The sequence below is a fragment of the Ammospiza caudacuta genome, chromosome 6 (assembly GCF_027887145.1).
Source record: "Ammospiza caudacuta isolate bAmmCau1 chromosome 6, bAmmCau1.pri, whole genome shotgun sequence".
Taxonomy (NCBI): Eukaryota; Metazoa; Chordata; class Aves; order Passeriformes; family Passerellidae; genus Ammospiza; species Ammospiza caudacuta.
The window spans coordinates 32,604,448-32,623,777 of NC_080598.1; the positions used below are offsets into that span (position 1 = coordinate 32,604,448).

At 38.7% G+C, this 19,330-nt stretch overlaps 1 protein-coding gene across 1 annotated transcript in view; it reads left to right on the top strand.

Annotated features, from left to right (window-relative positions):
- Positions 1-19,330, top strand: part of DCAF5 (DDB1 and CUL4 associated factor 5) — a 67,028-nt gene that overhangs the window by 39,782 nt on the left and 7,916 nt on the right. Inside the window, exons 7-8 of the mRNA XM_058806561.1 lie at positions 9,528-9,594; positions 18,972-19,099. Of these exons, the coding sequence (XP_058662544.1) occupies positions 9,528-9,594; positions 18,972-19,099 (195 nt within the window). The remainder of the gene's footprint in view (positions 1-9,527; positions 9,595-18,971; positions 19,100-19,330) is intronic.

Below are 19,330 nucleotides of genomic sequence, written 5' to 3' on the forward strand. Positions count from 1 at the left end.
ATTTGAAAGTGTCCCACACAGAGCTGGCTGCTTCTAAGAGTAGGGATTTAGGGAGTGAGAATGCAAATTTTTGGCTTTGAAATTTATGTACTAGAAGCAATTTGTATTTCTCCAGTCTGCTGTGTCTCACTGCTTTACTTTTTCCAGTTCATGAGATAGGCATGCTTCTTACTGAGGAACAAAGCTTCTGTTGTTAAAAAGCCTTTTGGACTCACCTGTTTGGTTCTCAGGCTGAGATGGAAAACTTTTAAGCTCTTTTTTGTGCCAGTTTCAGCCTCTTGAAAAGCAGTCTCAAGGAGTACAGGCTAGTATGTAAAGAGTACAGGCTGTCCTGGCTGGTGTGAAAAAAGATGTCTGTTTTCACAGTGTTGTGAGCCTTCTTTGAAATCGTTAAATATTGGAAAAAAACCCTAAAAAACTATAATTTGTGCCTCAGAATTTATTATCAAGTAGAAGATAAAAGGTTGTGTGTGTAGATACTTTGTAGGCAAATTATTTTCTTAACTGTAAGTTCTCCAAAACACATCTCAGAGAGAGTTTTCACAGTTATGTCTCCTCTTACTTTAGGTTTTTTCTTTGAAAGAAGGGAATAAGAGGTTAGTGGCTTGCACAGGTGACTCTTCATTATTTTGTCATCTCCTGGTTAACTGCTGTGGAGAGAAGGATCTCCAGTCGGTGACAATGAGAGCTGCTACAAGGAGGCAGCCACTCTGGCTGGGGCTGCAGTTTGAGGTACCAACAAGGCAGTGTGCCCTTCAGGGGACATCCTGTGCTTCCCCTGGGCTGTGCTGGCACCCATCTGACCCTATAGGATCTGGCTGAAATACAGAAATGGCAATACTATATTGAATGACTCATGACAATTTGTATGAGGTTTTACTGCTGCAGCTACTGAATCAGACCACTGCTGTTAGGGGTCCCAATGTTGGCAGAAGACATGTGGGTGGGAACAGACCTGCTGGGGAAGTCAGCCAGTGATGATTACAGCAGTCTTTCAAGCTGTACTCAGTGGGAATTCTATACTAAAAACCTAGATTTATCAACACCTAGATTCATCAGCATAAAGGTACCAGCCTGGAAATACTTGACTAATTGACTGTTGTCCTTAATTGTTTTGCCCTGTTGTTTCCTTGCTTATTTGTTTCTTGATTCTTTTGGAATAGGAAAATGTTTTTTCTTCCTCCATAGTTGTGTCCCTACCTTGTTTCCTATCTGGCTAGTAGATACTCTAACAATAAAAATGAATGGAAAGTAAACCTGTGGGTTTTCTACCTACAGAAAATGCAGACAACGTGAAACTAGGATCAAATTGTAAATTATCAGTCATTTTTTAAAATGGAAAAATAGCAGGGGAAGCTTTTTTTTTTTCATAAGATGTGTAGAGCAGTCTTGACGCCACAAAAGGTTTAGAATCGGCTCTAAAAAAATTTTCGTTGTGTTCTGTAAAGTACCTCTCATACAAAATGTAATATATAACAAGACTGGTGTTCATGGTTATGGTTTTTTTGCACATACATTTATATATACACACATAAAAATCACACACAGATATACAGTGTCTATGAGGGCAGCTTTCTTATGCTTTGCTTCTTTTTGTTTATAGCTTGCTTATCCCCCTTGAAGTAGCTCCATGAGAAGCAGATTGTCATGTTCACTCTGGGGATTTTGTTGGGCTAAACACTTTGGGGTTTCCTGATGTTTAGTTAGTGGGATGTATCTATGGTATTGCTTAGTTTTCAGTGGCTACTTACAAGGTATCTCTCTCCTGTCTGTGTCACAGCTGCCCTCTTGTAAAAGAATATTTCTGTACAGTCCATAATTCCAGCTTCTTTATTAAATTTGAAATTGGCTGTTGGGCTTAGAAGTTCTTGGAGACAGAGAGCTGTCACAAAGAACAAAATGGCACAAGCCCTGTTTACTTAGGAAAACTTTCCTCCTTGGATAAATACACCCTTTCCTCCTTGGATAAATACAGTTTTTATATTCTTCATGTAAATGGATTCCTTTTCCACAGCTGATTGCTGTGAATTCCAGTCTATTTTGGACAATGTTTTTCAGACTTCAGTGATGCTTCATGTCAAACTATGTTTTCCTCAATGCTTATCAGTGTATATTCCACCACAGAAGTGATGTGTGAGTCTTGAGGAATTAAGACTTGAGCCTAGCAGACTGCCCCAAACCAGATTCTTTATTTGTTATCTTAGGAAAAGAACCAAAAGTATTCACCCCACCAATTAATTATGTTATGTTACAGGTAAAATAAAGGGTCTGTGCATCCTGTCTCTTAAAGGATATATGCAAAGCACCAGCCTGTTTCAAACTTGGATGCCTCTGTGCTTCTCTCCCAGCATGTGGGTTTTGCACTACTTGAGGAAGCCAAGGGACAGCTCGCTAAAACCCTGAGAAAAATTCTGTCTGCTCTTATCTTTTCTGCACCGAGTTTCATTGGCCCCTCTGAAGAAAGGGCAGACATGCCCAAGTGAGTGGGAATTGAGATTTAAGAAGTTTAATCTCTTTCAAAGCTGTAATCAGCAGCATGAAATTCAAATCTGACAAGCATTTTCCTGCTAGTAACTTAGCAGTACTTGCTTTTAAAATGGTTATAATTTCTGTGCCTTTATCTGTTGTTTGTGCATGCATATATATAATTATTTGGTGATAGTGCTTTTTGATTTGTGTATTTAAGACAGGCTCCTATATTCTTCTTGTTCTCCCCTACATTAGTAGGGCCATTCAAGAGACTTGAAAAAATTATCCATGTCTGTTAGCCCTTTATCTAGGGCCAAAAGCTCAAAAATCTGATATAGGTCATAAGCAATACGACATTTTATGGGAGCAGAAAGTGTGGATGTTGGAGACTAAAATAAGATGCAATTTAGATAACATTTTATTGAAATAATCCATATTTAGTAGCACTGAGGAAATGTAGCTTGTGGGATTTTAAAAGCTTTCAAACTGGCAGTGCTATGAACAAAAAATAAATTCCCTAGAGTGGTAGTACTCTGCAAAATGCAATGCTAATGCTACTGTTACTAGACTACAGAAGCAGATTAGATCGTCATTTATTTATATCAACTGCTGTAATTTCCTTAGGGAGAGAGAAAATGAGAAGAGTTACAGTGGAATGAGTGGGGAGTGCTAGTCCAATGTAATTCTTTCAGATTCCTGATGGTGCTTCATTTTAAGCATTTTATGTGTACTTGAAACCCAGACTGAATTGGTGTTTTCTCCCAGGAGCAGACTCTAACCATGCCTGAGAGTTTTCTTCCTTCTAAGGCAAACTTCTGAATCAGCAGCTCATAGTCATCTGGAAGGCTTTTCCTGTCATAGTTGCTAACAGCTAGGCATAGAAGCTGACTCTGTCCTTGAAAAAATTCCAGTATTAACAGCAAGTGTTTTTTCTGTCTAATCTTGTGCTTGCACGAATATTTTAAGTGTTGATTTCTGAAGTCCTGGTCAGATACAGCAGCAAAAAGACAGACAATGAATCAGGTGGGTTTAATATTGGTCTGTTTCCCTCAGACATCTGAGCTCCTCATGCAGGGTCTGGTTTGATTCCTAATTTAGAACTGCAGTGGTTCTTGAGGTTATGTTCAGCTTGAGTTTGTCTTTAGCGGGGAGGGTGGAAGGAGGACAGTGCTTAATGTCTGAGCTATTTAGTTGTCTCTGTGAATGCACATTTTTGCCTCCCCCTGGCTTGCCTCTGTGATTTGATTATCTGGGCTTTTGTTCTTAAAGTGACTGAATAGAAGGTACTCTGTTAGGGATCTATCCCCTCAGGACCAAAAATCCTTGTTCACAATTAAAGTGGAGCCATACCATATCCAGGATGACATTCCTTCATCTACTCTTCCTCAAGCCCTCCTTTTTTTTTTTTTTTTTTCCTTTCTGTTCTTTCATTTTCAGAAGTCTACTCCATTCTCTCAGGATTTGAGCCTTATTAACTAGAGTTTGGTGAACTTAATAGTAATTATTTCTTTTTCTAGTAATAGGGACTGACTTCTTAGTTTTCTTAATTCTTATTCTACAACTGTGAACTAGTGCAGTGAACTATTGGTTTATTGTTATATTAGTAATGATTATATCAAAGAAAACTTTTCACAAATGGTCCTGTAAATGTCCCAGTAACATCAGTCCAGCTGTGCTCTCTAGAGGCCTTAGGTTCTAATTGTCTTGTGCAGAGAGTACTAATTGGAATTGAGGATTGTTCTCCAAATGTCATGCAGTTTGTGACTTTGGCAGCTTGGGTGCTCACCCTTGAAGCTTCATGTGCACATTGTTCTTGCAATGGCTGCAGTCATGAGGTTCTTCTGGCAATCTCTTAGTCTTGACCAGAAAAGCTGCTTTCTACTTTTCAGGCCCATATCACCTAGTCTTACAGGAAAAGACAAATGTATTTGGGAATTCAATCCTATGTTGTGAGAACAGCAGGAAAGCATGTACCCCCAAGGTTTTCTTACAGGGAAAGAGAGCAGAAAACAATGCTGGCTGCTACAGTGGTGGCAGTGTAATGGCAGATATAAAATACTTGGATATTTTGTGGAATATGATCAATTTCTGGTGATTATTGGCAGACCTAACCATCAAAATAAAATTTAATTTTATATTAAAGGTTCACTACTCATAGCACATTGCTTACAGCGTGAAACTTGTGTGCATGACTTTATCAGTTAATGCTTTTGGCATTTACTAATGGCTGTTTTGTGTCAAGATTAAAGCCATAAGTAGTTTTTCAGTTCAGATCCCGAGCTGAGCTTGTTATGTGACTGGACATAATTGCATTGCAGATGTTTAATTCATTCCTCTTTGCTTTCTCTTAATTCACTCCAGAGTACTTTAGTGTCATAGACAGGTAGAAGAATTGTAAAGGAAAGGCCCCTCCACCCCTTTTTTAAAAATTATTTTAGGACTTTTATTTTCTTGATACAAATATACAAGACATATCTGCTGCTAGACTTAGAGGAACAAAAAAAAATTAGGAGAGCAAAAAACAAACAACCCACCTCTCAAAACCATTTTGTTTCCAAAAACATTTGAGAAAAAGAAGTTCTGGGAGATATGTTGTAAATATGCAGTTGAATCAAAGATAACCACTGCATAAGCAAAGCCTCCAAGCACAGAGGTTAATTCAAGCCATGTAATACTGCTGAAACAGACCAAAGTAAAATACTGCAGGAGTTAAAACAAGGGTTTATCTAGAACACTTCCATAAACAAAAACATTTCAAATAAATTGAAAGATACATCCTTGTTACCACCTGTGTACATCCAGGGGTTCCAGTCACTGCACCCCACTGCACTGATGCCTGTGTATAACACAGGAGGAAAAGAAGCAAGGCACTTAGCTCTTCACCATGTGTTTCAGTGGAGTGAAGATCGGACCCTCCTGTCCCTGTTACTTTGTACCTCAGTGGCAATCAGCTTGCTCCAAAGTAACTGAAGCCCATCCATATTAAATTACCAACTCTTTTACAAAATATTTACGTCTGGTTTGAATCACAAACCAAACTCAGCTGTTTTGAGGAAAAACCTACATCTAAAAAATTTTTGAAAAAATAATGAAGTGGACAGTCCTGGATCTTAAAACAGGAACTCAGGCGTTCTTGTTTTTCCTACTGGTGCTAGTAGCTTGTTAAAGGTTTTTCCCAAGCTAAATGATCCTATGATTAATAAAAATAAATGGAATTTTAAAAATCATGCGTATTGGCATTAACAAAACCATCCCATGGGATCCTTTGGCTTGTCTGATTCAAAGCGAGCACAGAGCACTGACATGTCTAATCTTCCCTGCCTGTTCCTGCCTTGTAATCTTTCTCTATACAGGGATTCCTTGTAGATGGTAAACAAACCATCCAAGAAAATCTGATGAAAATAACTCTGTCTCCTCAACACAAATAAATCCACTCCTGATGCTTGGCCCTGTTGGGTGAAAGGTGCTGCAGCACCTACAACTTTTTCAATTTGCAACTGGACTGGGTTAGCTGCCATGTAGTGCAAGCTATGGTGTACAGCTCAAATGAAGCATTATTTCTCCTCTTTGCCTTTAGTCCTTCTGTAGGCCATCTCTCGGAAGCTTGCAAGGATTTAATTCTCTCGTTTCCTCGTGGCTGAAGGATGCCAGAGCACTCCTTTCATCTGCACTGTAGGTCTGGTTCTCTATACACACATGCACAGCTTCCATGCAGCCATGTCTGCTGCCCCTCATGGCATAACCAGAGCTCTCAGGCAATGCAATCTCTTCACTTGTCAAGCTGATTTCACCTCTGTGGGAATGCATTTCCCTGCTGTTAGGTATTCTGCCATGGCTGCACCTTCACTGGGCAGGGGGGCATGTCCATACTTCAAAGGCCTGTCATCCTGAGATGCATGAGTCCTGGGAAATCAGCTCCTAGGTGGCCCTGCCTGAGCAGGTAGACTGGACCAGATGACTTCCAAAGGTCCCTTCCAGCCTCATCCCTTCTATGATTCTGTAAACCATTTTAAGGTGCTTCATCAATTTCTTCCTTTAAGTTCCCCAGATTGTGATCACTTTAATTTATGCGAGTCCATGTGCTGAGCTGCAGATCCTGTCACTGTGGCCTGTCTTGCCATTAGTATTTTCATGATGGAGCATAAAGGTTTCAGGTGGGCATTTTCCTGACACTGTTCATTTCTCCTCTCCTCCTTCCTCTCCCCCCCTGTAACCCAAAGCCCAAGCCTAGTCCATCAAGACAATTATTTCCCTTTTTATTTTGTCAATCTTTGAAAAAAACAGTCAGAAGAGAGTCTGGAGATCACCTGACTTTAGTTGCTTCTCAGATCTGATTGCTCAGGGAATTGTTCAGGTAAATTTTGGATTTGCAGGAGTGGAGATTCCACCATCTCTCTGGGGCTGAGTTGCAGTGTTTGTTATGCTCCTGAACTTGCTGTTCCTTTGTGCTCAGCTGGAATTTCCCTTGCTGTGACTTGTGACTGTTGATTGCTGAGTACCCACTGCTGCATGCCTCTGAGCAGAGTCTGTCCCTGGCCACTCGGTATTCCTTTGAAGAATAGGAAACTGTTGGGGTCCACTCTGTCCCTTCCCTTTCTCCTGGCTAAACAAAAGCAGTTCTCTTACGTTTTCCCTGCAGGGCACAGGCCTTCAGCTGCAGCAGCCCTCTTGTCTGCTCTGTCCAATTTGTTAATACCACTCTTGTACTGGGGGACCCAAGCCAGACACAATACCCCAGGTGTGGCTTCAAAAATGCCAAATAAGGGAAACAATCGCTTGTCTTGTCCTCCTGTTTACACCCTCTTCAGTGCATCAAGTATATTGCTTTCTGAGAGCAGTGACACTTGACATTTCCTGCACAATTGGTCATTGAGTCTTACAGGACACACAGACTGTTCCTCTGCAAATAATTTTGGAAGCAGGTTTGAAGGGTTTCACAGACACTCCATTCCTGCCATGTACATAACATGTTTTTTCTGTCCTGTGTACCTCATGCAGGATATCTGAAATTTGTCACTTTGGGGCCCTGTCATTGTTAGTTTATGATATGTGGGAAAAGAAGAAAAAAAAATGTGGTCATAAATTCAAGATACTGACTTTTCTAGGTGTTTTAATTGCAATTCTGTTTTTAGTCATGTGTCCTTGGCAAACTAGTTGCTGCTTCAACAACACAATTTGGTAATAAATAGTAACAATTGGCAATATTTCTATTCAAATGAGACTTTTTTTTTCCATGTAGCATTTCTTTAACAAAACATATTAGAGGTGCTTTCTTTCTAATTGCTGGGATGTTTCCTATATAAACCCTAATCCTTGAAGTTTTGGCACAGCAGCTCAGCCTGCTGTGGGCTAACATTTTATGAGCAGTCAAATGAAAGGGGAAGCACATATTCCTGGCACCGTCAGGTCAGCTTGGAAGGTAAATTGCCTAAGTGCTTGAACATGTTGGCTTGTAGAAATAACTTTCTGGCTTGGAAAGTATGGGTTTATGAGTGATTCTAAACTAGTGTGCACAAGCTTTTAAAGGAGCTTTTGTTTGATCAGCCCTTCTTACCTGTCAGAAAATGAGCAGAATTGCATTCATAAGTGCTTACTCACATCCTGCACTCTCAAAGATGAGGGGGAAAAGAATGGTTGGATTATGATAGCAGGAAACCAGAGAAAGGATTTTAGTGGTTCGTTATTGCATTTTTGTGATAGGAAACATCCAAACAATGCACTAGTGTAATTAACTTTGCAAACAGAATATGTGCAAATTGATAGCCATTTTTTCTGTGATAGTGTGTATTTTGTGTTTATTTGCTTCTGAGTTCTCTGCTATTCCAGAATTTGTCTCTTCACTGCTTGGTGTTACTTTGCCTGATGATTTTATGTTTCCCTGGAGAATGAAAGGCAGAAACCAGTTATATTTGAGCCAAGCAGAATTTGTCTCCCATCAAAGGTTAGAAAAGGGACAAACTGGGTCTATTTCTTTATTACATTTTTCTCCCTTTCCCCTTACCTAATAATAATAATAAAATGAAAAACCCAGCTTCTTGGCTGTATTGATTAAACTGCAGCCTAACATTAGTGGAGAAATAGAGCTTTATTTACACTGTCTACACCAGTATAACTGGAATTGGAATCTGCCATTGGTTCCACTGTTTGTCATTTAATCTCTAATTTGGGAGAGAAATAAACTGTACTCCCTCTCATTTATGGGAGAATAAGTATTTGGAGACAAGGCACAGTTTGTGGCCTCTCAGAGCTGAGAGGCGTAAGCTTTTTGCCACGTCAAATGTCACCTGTCATTCCAGTGCCTGCTTGTAGTATATTAAGCTACTTTAAATTGCATATTGCCTAAAGTTCTGCACAATAAAGACATTGTTAATCATTTGTGTCCTGCCAAAAAAGGGCAGCCTTCCATCTCTTCAGAGTTACTATGACCAGGAAAAAAATAAATAGTGTGATAAATGGGGCGGAGGGCCACGGCTTTAAACCACTTGAGTCTTGCTGACAGTGAATGTTTAGCTTTGTTTTTTGTTTGGTGTTCAAGATTATTTTCAGTGACTGAGTTTTGATTGGTAGACATGTCTGGATTAATGAGTAATGGACATGCTTGTGTGTAATGGACATGGCAGCTCTCTTCTTAGGTAGGTGTTTGATGGAGTTTTCCTTGGTAGTTCAGGAGATGAGGAAAAAAACTATGAAAGGCTTCAACATCAAAAAAAGACCAGAGTTGCAGGTTGAAAAAATAGATGGTGTGATCTGGACATAGACATGCTTATATTAAAGCTAACCAAAATTCGTAGCATTATTTAGCAAAGCAAACATACACTTTGGGCAGTAGGTATTAGATATAAGAAGTATGCTTTTCAATTTTGGTCAATTTATGCAGGCAACATTTTTATGCTGGTACTTCATCCCCATTTAAATGTAAACTGATCAATGAGGTGCAAAGAATTATGCAAATTATTCTTTTTTTCTCATTTTTGGTTTAGAGGAAGTAGATCAAGTGTAAAATAGCATCATTTAGGTGATATTTTGTTGTAAACTGCTTTTATTTTTATTCTTAACAGTACATCCTTTCGGGCTCTGATGACTTCAATTTGTATATGTGGAGAATTCCTCCAGATCCAGAAGCAGGTAAGTGTTGATGTTGTTTTAGATGGGGAAGGAAGAGTGGAGGGGCAGGTGTCTGACAAATACTAAACTGGTATTTCAAAATAATTGCTGTTCTCACATTGTGAATCTAGAGCAACTCTGAGGAAAGCTGGATAGGGAGAGTTTACAAATGCCTGATCCAATGTCTGGATAACAGTGGTCAATGCCATTTGAATGTTTTCTCATAATGATTTTCTGTTTTTTTCCCTTCTCATGTAATGTTCATTCCTCCCATAATAAAGCTTGCAGCATAAAATGGTGCTGGGTCCACAGGGTGCTCCTAACAGCTCCAGTGCATTGACCTCTTCTCCCCTCTCATTCCTCTTATACCAAAATCTTCTCACTGATTTCTAATGCAGAGGAATCATGCTTTTTTACTTTCTGGGTGGAGGAGCACTATCAGCTGGTGGAAAGGGCCACTTTTGACTAAGTTCTGACCCATTTCCATGCTGGGGCAGACATGGTAAGCAAACAGCAGCAGCACAGCTCTGTATGGAAGTACAGGAGGGGGATGTTAAAGGAAAGCCAGGGTGTGGGGGCAGTATAACAATCCCATTGTGAATGCCACTGTTGGTCAGTGTCTCATTTGATGTGGTCTGCTTAGGTGTAGGGTTTGGCAATATGACATTCTAAGCCATACAACATCAGCATCTCTCTTCTGTTGAATCACTGGACTTCTAAAAGGGTGTTAAGTTTTAATTGAAAGAGTCAAGACTTTCAAAACTGCACTAGTGTTTTCATTTTTAGTGGCTCTGACTCTTTAAACTGTACATTTTAGTGATATTAAGTACAGCTGAGGGCTATCCTGTGGTCTCAGATGCTTTAGCAATAGTGAGAGAAAATTACAAGCTATGTTAGAGGTAAGATGAAAATATTTTGTTTCATTTTCAAAAGTTGTTATTAACAGCTGTATAATCCACAGGTGAGAGGATTAATAGCCTTCGGTTAATGGTAGGGTTTTGAGGAAAATGACATTCTAATTTTGGGGTTTTTGCTTAGTTAATCAACATTTCATGTTGCAGTCCACTAACCCTGAAGATGGTCCTGCTAAATACCAGTAGCTTGGCCTTCTATCTTTGCATAGAGTTTATGGAGGTATCTCCCTGCTTTTCTTTTTATTTGTGTCATTTTCTTGTACATCTGACACTGATTTACTACTACTTAGGGATTTTTTGCCTTAATTAAAACAAAGATTATATATATTAAAATTAGTTATTTATTTGTAAGTTTTATTGTGTGGACTGTAGAATTATATTTTCTGCATATATCACCATACTATCCTGACTTCCTTTGTAAAATCTGGATTTGAGATTTTCTGTTTATATGGCTGTGATGCTCTTGAAAACTTTTTTCCCAGGCATCTGCACTCAACAACTTTTTATCTGGGGCTTTTGCACAAGGATGATAGCTATTATTTGTTGCATCTGTAAGCAAAATAATTATTAAGTAAAATAATCTGTTTCAGAGTAGTTGTTAAGGATGCCCCTCTGTGAAAAGATATATGCTTGCAAAAATAGTTGCTATTTACAAATAGGCGATGCATTTTGATCAAACAAATTTACAATTTAATTTGTGATTTACCACACAATAATGTCATATCTGTTTTGGTCAGGTTTCTTGTCTCTGGTTCTTGTAACTTCAGGAAGGGTGTCAGTACACTTGCAACATTTCAGTTACAAAATTAATTACTTAATATCAATTACCCTCAGTGGTTGCCTAACAAATCAGAAGATCCAGGAGTAGGAATGTGTATGTCTTAATGTCTTGTAACTTGAGCAGTTCTCTTTTTGAAATATTTTAGCAAAACTCACAAGCTTGGTTTTGTTAGACCAGAGGTCTGCTTCTGTGGCAAATAACTAATTGGGCATCCAGATCACCTGTGATAGGCTTATTGAAGCTTTTCTTCATTCAGCTCTTCTTGAAGGGTTGTGCCCATTTTGAATGTGACGAAATGCCCTTTCTTAAATCTTATCCTGCTGTTCAGAATAATTGGCAGAGAGAGATGTTGCTGTGCTTCCTTCTTGGAGAAATAGTCTTGCCATAGGGATGTAGAGACATAGGAAAATGTTTGCTTCAGTGGAAAACTCCTTGTTCTTATGCTCTAGCTAAAATAAGAGTGCCTTTGCGTTTGTGATCTGAGAGAGTGGAATGTAGTCTTTCACTTAAAATAGTGTGCAAAGTAGACAGGATGATGTAATGTCCTGTACTGTTGGTTGGTATTTTAAATAAAAATATCTCTCTAACTGATTTCTGCCTTCCGGTTGAACTTGGACATTGTGTTGCTATAAATAGTTATGATACAACTCCCTTAAATTGTATCAGTTATTTGAAAATAGGGAAGTTTTTTTCAAGCTTGTATCTTTTTTAACAGCTGCATCCTCAACAACAGCTCTGAAATTATTTTGTTATAGATGCACCAAGTACTGAATATCCAATGGTTAGCAACATTAGTGAACAAAAGATGAAGAAAGATGTGAAGGAACATACCAGTCACTTGCAAACATATTTGAAGTTGGAGAAATGTGGTTGCCTGTACTGGTATTTTGCCAGGAGAATAGAACAAATTCTGCTGGGTTTTTTTCAGATAGTCATAGTTTAGAAGTGTCCTTCCAGTAGGCTGCTTTAAATCATTCCCACAATCAGCTGGAATCTGCAAGCGGTTTTGTTTTGTCCAATAATTAGGCAGGATTTTTGCCCCCTTTGGGGCAGAGAGATGTGTGAAAAAAGTTATTTCCTAAATTGCTTAGGAAGCCACTCTGTTGAAGAATTTTACTCACTGTGTCCCTCTATAGTCTTAGATTACTCTGAATAGGCCGGGATTTCCTATGCCAGAAGGTTGGTTGCTTTTTTACCACCTTTTGTAGTTTCTTAAAGATGGAATAGTTTGCTCATTTTTCCACTTTCATCTCTATCCAAGTACTATCCAGCTTTCCACTGTGCTTTAGAAGGAATTGCCAAATGTTTCATAAATTTTTCTAGCCAGTTTCTTCTTTAAAGTAATCCATGGAACTATCACAGTTTTTTTCAGAGGCAGCTTCTAGCAAAGCTAATATATTAAGTTTGGCAGAAGAAAAGCAGTCCTGAGTTTCCACAGCCTTTACTTGACTCCAATGCAAGCTGGAAGTGAGAAGAGACGTCAGTCCTACATGACTTGTCCAGCAAGCCAGTTAACATATGAGCACTTAAGATGCTATTAAACCTAAACATGGTCTATTAGCTGGTAAAGAACCCCTGTTCAAGACAGAACCTGACAAGTCTTGTGGAGTAACAGAGGGCTTAGTAGACTACAAGTTTTCAAAATGGAATTTACATTCCTCGCTCACTACTCTGAATCATCTATGCAACTTTGCTTTTGGAATACTGCTCAAAGCTGCTGTGTGAGGCTTATGGTACTATTTGTGATTGAGAAGACAGCTGGGGATCCTTCAGTTCATGTGAGCAAGCTGTCACCAGGTTCTGCAAAACTTTACTAAACCAGAACAGCAAACTGCATTTCAAAACTTCTTTTTAATTCTGCCTTTGACTGTAACTGCAAGCAAGAAAGGGCTGGTCATTGTGGTCCAGTTACTAAACTAATTGCACAAATTTCCAGCAGAACTGAGGCAATTTTTCTTCTTTGTTTTCCTCCTCCTTGGTCTTTGTAAATGCTGGCACTTCTTTGAGCTTGAAGAATACAGGAACAGCTCTTTTCAGAATATTTGAACAGGGCTATCTCATTGGAAACAGCTTGTAGTTTAAATTCTCAAAGTTCTGGGCTGATAAATGAAGATGAATAAAAAATTATTAAGGGTTTCTTAATGTCTTTAGCTATTTTGGAGATATTTTATATCTGGGTATATATGCACATATGCATACCACTTAGTTGGGGCAGGGGAAAGCCATCTGACCCAGTGGGGAGCATGCTCTGGAAGGTTTGTTTTTTAAAAAGAATATTTTTCTGAGGTGTGGTCTTGGGATATAAACTGTTTTACATTTAGAACTGTAGTTTGTCTCTTTCTTCAGGTCAGTCAGTGTTGACAAAATGGTGCTATGGAACAGTTGTTAGATTAACACAGCAAGTAAGTGCTGGGTATTGTGTTCAGGGGAATTGGGACTGGTTTCTGTGGCATTTGGATTGTAATAATACCACGGCCCTGTGGAATCTATCACCAGGTGGCCAAGTGGCATCTGTCAGAAAAAAAGGCACTGTTGGGTGCTTTGTAGTGCTGTAGACCAGTGAAAGAAGATTCAGCATCCAGGAGTGTTTCTGTGATCAGCCTTAGTATGTTAAATGGCTAATTCAGGAATAGAAAGCTGAAGACAACGCTGAGCACTGGGAGAGGCGAGAAGCTTTAGTTCCTAGCAACTGGCCATCTCATTGTACCAAAGCTCCTTTCTCTTGTTGTATTGAAAGTGTTTGCTGCCAGCAGTGCAAAGAAATGCACAGCCAGGCAGTTCACAAAAAAAACCCCCAAACCTAACCACAAAAAAGCAAACAAACCCCCCCAGTAGACAGCTAATGGCTGTGAGATAATTTCACTTACATTATATCTGTTACACTCAGAAAGCATAGTTGTTGGTGGTCATTTGCATGGTTCCAATAACATTGTGAAACCTGTTGCAACCTATGCCATTTAGTACAGAAAAAAAGCAGTGTCTCTTACATCAGGAGAGGGGGAACAGAGTGGGAAGGTGTGGTAAGGTTTATTTCTATAGTAATTTTTCTTAGCTTTCATATTGTTGTTTCAGCTATACTAGTGATTACAGTAGTGGGAGGGTTGGGATAGATAAGGTGTATGGCAGATATTTAGAACCAAAAAAAGAAGGGAGAAAATATGCATCCAAAATAGCCACTACCACTACAATTTTATGCATAGTCTTTACATGTTTAAATATTACTTTTCTCTTTGGCTTTTGGAACCTCCACAGAGATACAAGACCACTGTGGGGCTGGTTCTAGGCATAGGCCAGGCAAAGGAGTTGATTGCCTGGAAGAGCAAGAACAAGAGTTATCTGAGGCAGAGGCTGCTACCAGCTGACTGCTCCCTGTGCTTTCACTAAAGCTCTGCAAGGCCCTGCTGATCCTTTCACCTCACCTGGAAGCTGGAGGAGGGATTCACAGGTGTCAAAGGAAGCAGTCTGCAAATGGAGTTGAAACTGCTTTCTTATGAGGGGACACTTGGAGCTTCGATGTCTCCTTTTACCATGCTAGGAGGAGAAGGGATCTTGGCCACCTTTTCCTGTTCTCACCCTATATTTAATGGGACCAAATTTGCTTGTGCTGCTGAGTAATCTTTAGTCAGTCTGGCTGCTGCCAGAGCTGGAGTCAATTCCTGACCCCAGAAGAAGGGATGCTGCAGGACCCTGTGCTCTCAGGGAGAAAGTGCTTGTGTTAAATCTAGCTTCTCTGCAGATGGGTCTCTGAGGAGCAAAACCAACTACCTACATCCACTGTATGAAACAAATACAGGTGTGTGAGTGGCCAGAGAGGCTTTTAAGGTACCTGAACATGATCTGCTGCACTGAAGGCAGAGGCCCCATATGCTATGCCCATTTGCTTGTATTGTGCTGTGCATTTGCTTTCCAAACTATGCTATCTCTCTTTGTTAATGCATTATGATCTCATAGGATTCAAATGCAAAGTAGTGGCCCATGTCTAAATGTACCCTGGATTATTACTAATGAAAGCTAAATGAACTTTAAATGAGCTACTACTGTAGTGCCAAGTACTGCAGTGGAATGGTATGCTATGGCACACTGGTAGCAGCTGCAAATATCTGGTTCTTCTCAGGAGTTTTCAGCACTTTGAGTAATTCACAAGGCTTGTATGAAGTTATGCTTTAGTCTGTGGAATGTCTTTCTACCTTATATGAACAAACAGTGGGATTTCTTTTCCAGTGTCCTAGATAGAAAAGGCTTCTGAATGAGGTCATTTAACTCCTCTCTTACAAAGCCAGTGGAGGATAGTTCCTTATCCCAACAAGTTCTCTGGCATTTTGACAGTTTTTTTAATGTTTGGAACAATGCAGCTCCCATTACTTTGGAGACTGTTCTACATTCCTACAGGATTTCTGCACTAGAACACTTTTCTCAGTAATCTATCACTTTCACTTTTTCTTTAGCCTTCAAATAATTTATTCTGGCTTTTTCTAAACATTGCTTCTTGTTGTAAAACTCATGCAGAGGAAGTCAGATTAATGTCTAAATCTGTCACTCTCCTTTGTTACAATTTACTAGAGTTTTTAAAACTTATTGGGATGGGGATGTACCATTCAGCATGTTTGAAATATGTCAAATCATTCACATCAGTATTTACAAAACCACATAATTAAGAAGTAGTTCATTAGCCTAACATTTAAAACATAAATTTATAAAGCAAACCAAGAAGAAATCACTTTGGCAACTTAGAAGACATCAGCTACTTGAAAACATTGTATTATTCTTTCCTCTGTACAGGAGCCTGTAGGAGAGGCCTTGTGTTGCAAAGGTGTTCTTGTCAAACATGTACAGGAAATCCATTTTAAAATGTGCACATTAGATTTAGCCTTTACTAAGTTATGTCTTTAAGCTGATCAGATATCATAGTAGGATATTATTTAAAGGACTTTTTGAGATTTTGTATTGCTCTTCTTTGAAACACTTATTTGCAGGGTATAAATTAAGGGTGATTTTCTTGACATTTCACTTTGAGTATCAAATAAAAGCAGACCAAAAAAACCCATTGACCAGCACAGCCACAACACTAAACTGCTCCTCAGGACTGTCTTAAAGCATGGCAATTTTTGGGTAGTATTGCAAAATCAGCTAGAACATATCCATCTCTTCCCTCCAGTACTTAGTGGTTATAAAATTATAAACCTTATAAAATTGGTGTAGTCAGCCTCTGAAGACTTTAGGATTTACATTTTTATATATTATTAATAACAGATATGTAAGCTAATGACTTCTGTTCGAACACTGCCTATACATGTTGGAGCTAGCTAAGAATATAAAAGCTGCTGTGCTTAAAGAGTTGCAGAACTCATGCATGCTACTAAATTTAAAAGCAGCAAAAAAATAACACCCCTGTCCAATAAAAAACCCCCAAAACTCAAAAATTTGAGTGGTTTTAGGATAGCAGAAGTCAATTCTGATGAAACAAACAATAAATAAAAGTACTATTTCAAAGGGAGACAGCAAAAGGAAATGGAATCCATTACATGGAAAAAAGGAAGATATCATCAGGAATTTGAGCAGTTTATGGCTAGCTCCACTTAATACACAGATCCACCTGTTGGTTTTTTTTTTGCTAGCAGAGATGAGTAAACTTAACTCACACTCTGAGAAGGCTAAAGGCTTTATGACTGCAGCTAAGCCTCTGCTGAGAGACATAGGGGATTCCAGACAAGTCTGAACACAGGCAGTTTCTGCCATGCAGATACTAAAGTAATTGTAGTGGTTTTGATGAATGCCTCTCAAGTAAAACTATCTCATTAATATGATGACAGCTGTGGTAGGCTACTATAAAATAGAGGGCTGCTTTCAAGATAAGGATGTAGAAGAATTTGCATTAAGGGCTTATAGAGCTTATTTAAAGGTGTCACTTAAACACAAAGGAGTTGGTAGACTGAAATTGCATCAAGCAAGTGTTTGCCCAAAAATGAGGTTCTGGGACAATTTGTTGGATTTGACACAAAGATTATCAGAGTATTGCTGGAATCAATACTTTCTGGTTTAAATTATTGAAACCTCCCATAACACTGGTAAAATCTCACTGCTAAGATTTGTACCTCTCCTGGGGCAATTTCATGTAACTGGGCAGTTTTTTTAAAGAGCCTTGTGGGGAAGTTCACCTTCATTTTAAGAGGAGGGAAGTATGCTTTACTATGCTTTCTCTGAATTTACTGATAGCTGCTTAAAAGGAGTTCAGGGAACTTCAATGTTAAATCAGAAATCTTTGGAGTTCTTTAATAGAATTATAAAACCATAGAATCATAGAATGGGTTGAGATGGAAGTGTCCAAAGGCAGGGATCTGTCTCTGGATTTTTAGGACTTGGATGACACCTCTTTTCTAGATCCTTATCATGGTTTGTTGTCCATGTTACACATCAGTCAGCTCTTCAGAGTGCAGTTATAGTGAGTGAAAGGGATAGAACCTTTCTAAGAGGAGAGGGGCTGTACACAAGGTCATTAGCTGCAGTTGTTTCCATCATTTGTGTAACCTAAAAAATGGAAGGTGATATGGGAATGGTTTTTTCTTTTTCATTTTTTTTCCTTGAACCTTCTATCTTGCTACTCTTCAAAGGTAAAGCAAGTTTTTGTTCAGGAAGTGTGAATTACAGGAAAGCTCTGACTGTTTTAGAACACAAGTTGTTCAACGCAGGGCTTAAACCAGCAACTGTTTCCGCTGAAAAAGCTCCTGTTGGGGTCAAAGGAAGATAGAAAACATTTTCAACAAGAGGAACATAAAGTTGGTTTAATGTAAAGATGACTGTAAGTAGCACAGAAGCTAGTGAAATTATTTTAATTTTCTGTAAGGTGCACTTACACGATATTAAGTTTTGAATAGCAAGTTGATTTTCATCTGAAGCGATTGTCAGTTTTTACTTCCCAGCATGTAAAAGCTTTGTTTTCTTTCACTGAAAATGTTAAGTCATAGCATGTTGATGGATACTTGTTTACTCAAATACACAGCTGTGCTGTCTAGCAAATTTGTAGTTTTAATTGTGTGGATCAATGAATATAAAAAAAATACTGTGTGACTGTTTCTTGCTTTGGTGCATAGACCTAGTAAAAGTCAATGACCAAGCAGAAAAGTTAATTGGCTTCTGTTTTGAGTTTTACCACTAGCACAAAAGCATTCCACTTTGGCTAATTCACTGCCTTGTGACAAAGAATGATATAACCCACTGCTCAGATGTGTTATTTCAGGTCTTTCCTAGTCATCAGACTAGAGTCAACTGTGACAGTAATAAATTGCTGATTTAAAAAATAAATTTAAAAAATAGTATTGCTGTTAAAAGTAAACCTTTTTATTCGTCTCTGCTTTAGATTTACAAACTGTCTGTGTCATGCCTTAGGTTTCACTGGTGATTTCATTATGTGTGTTGTTCTCATTCGCATATTTGTCATATTAGGTTAAAACCTTCATTGTTTGTTTAAATGAATCAAAGCAAGCCTCTATGTCCTAATTTGCAGGAAGGATGCTTTTCATCAAACTTGCAACTTCTCATAGGGGCATTGCTCATAAAATTGGAATTCTGCAGCCAACACAGGCCTTAAAATACTGCAAAATAAAGCTGAAACGCATTGTCAAATATAATAAGACTTTAAATGACTATGACTGAAAGTAATATGAAGATTTAATTCCTCATGTCCACATGTGCTTGTTTTCCCCTAGGTGGCATTGGCAGGGTTGTCAACGGTGCTTTCATGGTATTGAAAGGTCATCGGTCAATTGTAAACCAAGTGAGGTTTAATCCTCACACCTACATGATCTGTTCTTCTGGTGTTGAAAAGATTATAAAGGTAAGATCAGTTACCAGAAAAAATGTTCTTTTAATCTTTCAGGAAAAAATGCTTTGTTCTGCTCAGCATCATTCTGGTCCACACCCACTCTGTCTTCTCTTATTGTTTTACAAAATTTTTTGTCTTGTTTGCTTGGGTGAGTTTGGTTACACTTCTAATGTGATCTCCTACAACTTGTGATATTTTGGTCTAAAATTTAATAAAAGTACCTCCAAAGAGATGAACCTTAGC